This window comes from Fusarium oxysporum, chromosome 1 (assembly GCF_000149955.1).
Source record: "Fusarium oxysporum f. sp. lycopersici 4287 chromosome 1, whole genome shotgun sequence".
NCBI lineage: Eukaryota > Fungi > Ascomycota > Sordariomycetes > Hypocreales > Nectriaceae > Fusarium > Fusarium oxysporum.
In genome coordinates, this window is record NC_030986.1 from 4,343,648 (window position 1) to 4,346,904 (window position 3,257).

General features: G+C 49.8%; 1 protein-coding gene across 1 annotated transcript; it reads right to left on the reverse strand.

Moving 5' to 3' along the window:
• Positions 1-692: 692 nt before the first annotated feature.
• FOXG_00870 (uncharacterized protein) lies at positions 693-2,616 on the reverse strand. The gene has a single exon (XM_018377494.1). It carries the CDS (start codon positions 1,756-1,758, stop codon positions 880-882), a length of 879 nt encoding a protein of 292 aa, XP_018233229.1. The 5' UTR covers positions 1,759-2,616; the 3' UTR covers positions 693-879.
• Between the last annotated feature and the right edge of the window lie 641 nt (positions 2,617-3,257).

Genomic DNA, 3,257 nt, shown 5'->3' on the forward strand with positions numbered 1-3,257 from the left:
CAGGAGCATGAAAAGCGCCATCTCGAAGACGAGAAGCATGAAGACCTAATTGGAACAGTTAGCAACTCCATTGGCTAGGTGATTGAAGCTCTCGATAAAGGCACAAGCAACGCACGAGAGTATAGTAGAGCGTCATGGTGACGGCGGTGACGAGGGGTAAACAAAAAGTGAAATAGAGGAAGATTGAGAAGCTCAAAAGAGAGAGTGAGAGAGACGTTTAGTCGTAGAGTGTTGGTGTGTTATGAGAAAGGAAAAAAGCTTCCGATTGCGATGGTCTTCGTATTTGTATGTAAGGTGAAAGGAGGAAGAATGACAAAGGTGGTCAGTTTGGACCTGAACCTGGCAGAGCTGGGAAAGCTGTCGTGCACCTGTCTTGTTCCTTCCCGCTTTCGAATCGACAACGTCATCGCTTGTGGCTGGAGCCTACTGGACGCTAATGGTGGGATGTGGGGCATCATCACTGAAGCTGAAGAATTTAGTGGCTTACATCTATACAAAAAGATGTACAAAAAGGACACTAGTGCAGATCTATTTAACGAATTATGAAGACATAACTATTGATAATGGCGGGCATCCTTTCATAAAGATGATATCAAAGCAGTCTCTGTATTCAAGAGTCGAAACATTGTACGTAGTCAATTGAAGAGCATCCATTCGGTATGCCTTTTACGTCCATAACGCAAAATACCAAAGCCAATTGCGTCCTTGAGACTCATATATTTTGTAATACTACTACAACAACTGTCTCCCAACTAATACCAAGCCTTCTGTTTCCCACCCAAACCCAGAAATTTCCATCCTAGTTTGTGCAAGACTGTATGTTTGCGATGTCGCCATTATCTTACAATGAAGCCAAGCCACCTTGGAAGACCCTCTATATTATTGACTCCCGCTTATCCAGTCTCCGTCATCTCTTAACTTGGCTGTTGGGCGCCGGTTTCTAACACCTCGATCAACGCGCGACCGCACAACCACGTCTTGGTCATCATCGTCGTCGTCTTCATCGTTGTCCTCCTCTAGTTGGCTCTGGAGCAGCCTGGATTCTTCAGTGCGTTCCTCTGAAAAAGTGACGTATTCCATGCTGTCATTGATTTCCACTGGCTGTGGCCGTTGCAGTGCAGCTGGCACGATGGTGTCTGCAGCCACGATCTGGCGTTCTTCTGGGTCCTCTCGATCTTGCGATTCCGAAGCTGAAGGATGCTCCAACATCGGAGCTGAAGTCAGCTTTCGTGGATACTTTCTCGGCCGACCACTTCCTGGTCTGGCGCCTCCTCTTTTGCCGCGTGTCTTTAAATCTCCTCGTGGTTTGCCATTATGGCTCGACGCTGCTCCCTTGCCATCTTGTCGCGCTCGTTTTCGCAGTCTTGCTGCTGAATTTCCAAAATCCGAATCTCCATCTGAAGGTGTTTCCATGATGGAGGCATCAGTGCCAGTCGGGTGATACTCTTCTTCTTCTGAGTCCTCCTCAAATGGGCCCTTCTTACGCTTACGGAGAGGCTTTGGAGCGAAACCAAGCGTATCCGCCAGCATGTCGTCTTCATCGAGAACTGCTTGGGCACGCTTCTTTCCCTTTCCGGGCTTCTTCTTATCCGTCTTTGGATTCTTCCGTGCGACCCCTTCTCCGTTGGGCCGTCGCGATCGTTTTTTACCCTGGTCAGACTTCCCTCCCACCTTATGGTCGAGCAGCTTCTTTGTCAGGTTGGGGAAGTTTTCACCATAATTGAAGAACAACTCCTCTCCAGCCTTGATATCACGCATGGCTGTAAACTTGATGCGGTATTCGCCATTGACGTAAAGGATTCTGTGGGTTGATGTAGCCCCCGCGCTTGTCGCTCTCTGATGCGTGGTTGATGTAGCGACTCAAATTACCATATGTCGCAGCGTCCACCCAAATACCTTCGTTGTCTAACAGAGTAAATACGTACGAAATGTTTGATTCTTCATCGAACACGTCGCCACGCCTGGCTTCTCGTCGCACTCCTTCATCGTGGGTGATCAGTTCACCTACATATTCGATGATGAAATCGTCCTGTGCGATATCCTCGATAGTGAATAACCCATACCCGACTCCCTCAAGTTGACTCTCGCCCAAAGCAAGGCTCTTCGCCTGGCCCCGCTGCAGCGAACAGTTTTGACAGCCGGTAGAATGAAGAACTTCATTATCAGCATTCTCAGGATCGGCTCTCTCAACCACCCCGCATCGACCACAAACATCTGGGTCGCATTCGCGGTTCAGCTGCACACAGATACATGGCCTTTCCTTTCCTTTTGAGAGGCAAGTTTTGCCTTGCGAGTGGCAGGCACAGCCTGTGAATTTGTAGGCGCAATTTTCCACCGTACAGCCGCAGAACTTCTCGCAGAGAACACCATGCTGAACGCAAATACAACTTTCCGAAGTACAAGGTCCTTCATGATTACAAGGTTCGGAGAGTTCGCGTTTTTGATGTTCGTGGGTTTTGGTATGGGATTCCCAGTCACCGATGAGCGTCTTTTTGAAACGATCGTACCAGCTGACCGTCCGGATTTGCAATCTGTTTGCTGGCTCAACTGGAGACATGGACACATTCAACTTTTGATATTCATTAAATACGTCACTGCAATCCCGGTCAAGGAGCTGGGCAACCAAGCAGAAGGGATCTTTCGTAACCTTGCTGCGGTCGGCGGTCGCAACCGTAGATCGTAGGATAAAATGATCCTCTTCATCCCAGGGCCTCTGGATTGAGGCAGCAACAGGCCGGGGCGAGCTCCGATAGCAGTTACGTTTGCAGAGTGGGGATAAGGGGCCATTGCCATTAACCGTATCAGCTGCACTGTAGGGGAGGCGACGTCGCCGCTTCAGAGTATCCGAAAGACGGGGAAGAATCGAAAGGGTGCGCTTGCAATTCTGGGCATCGTATTCGCCGTGCTCACAGGAATGACTGAAGCAGATGAGGCAACCGAGAATTGAATAAGTTCCCAGCCAATACTCGACAGCATCATGCTCGTTTTCGTGCTGTGTGCTGGAGCCATCCTTGGCTGTGGGCTTGGTTTCCATGATGCTGTCGACTGACTCATCCAAAAGCAAGACGTCGCGGAGCTCAATCTGCTTTGTTGGGGGTTGGCCCTGGTGAAAGACGCGGCGGAAGGCTTCCGTGAACATGTTGGCGGCTTTGTTTGCCTCAGGTGGTGTGGTGGACTCGGCAGGGCGATGTGAGTTGAGAATGTCTGACTTCTGTCGGGGCGTGATGGCGTCGTCAGGTTCTCGACTTGCCATGTAG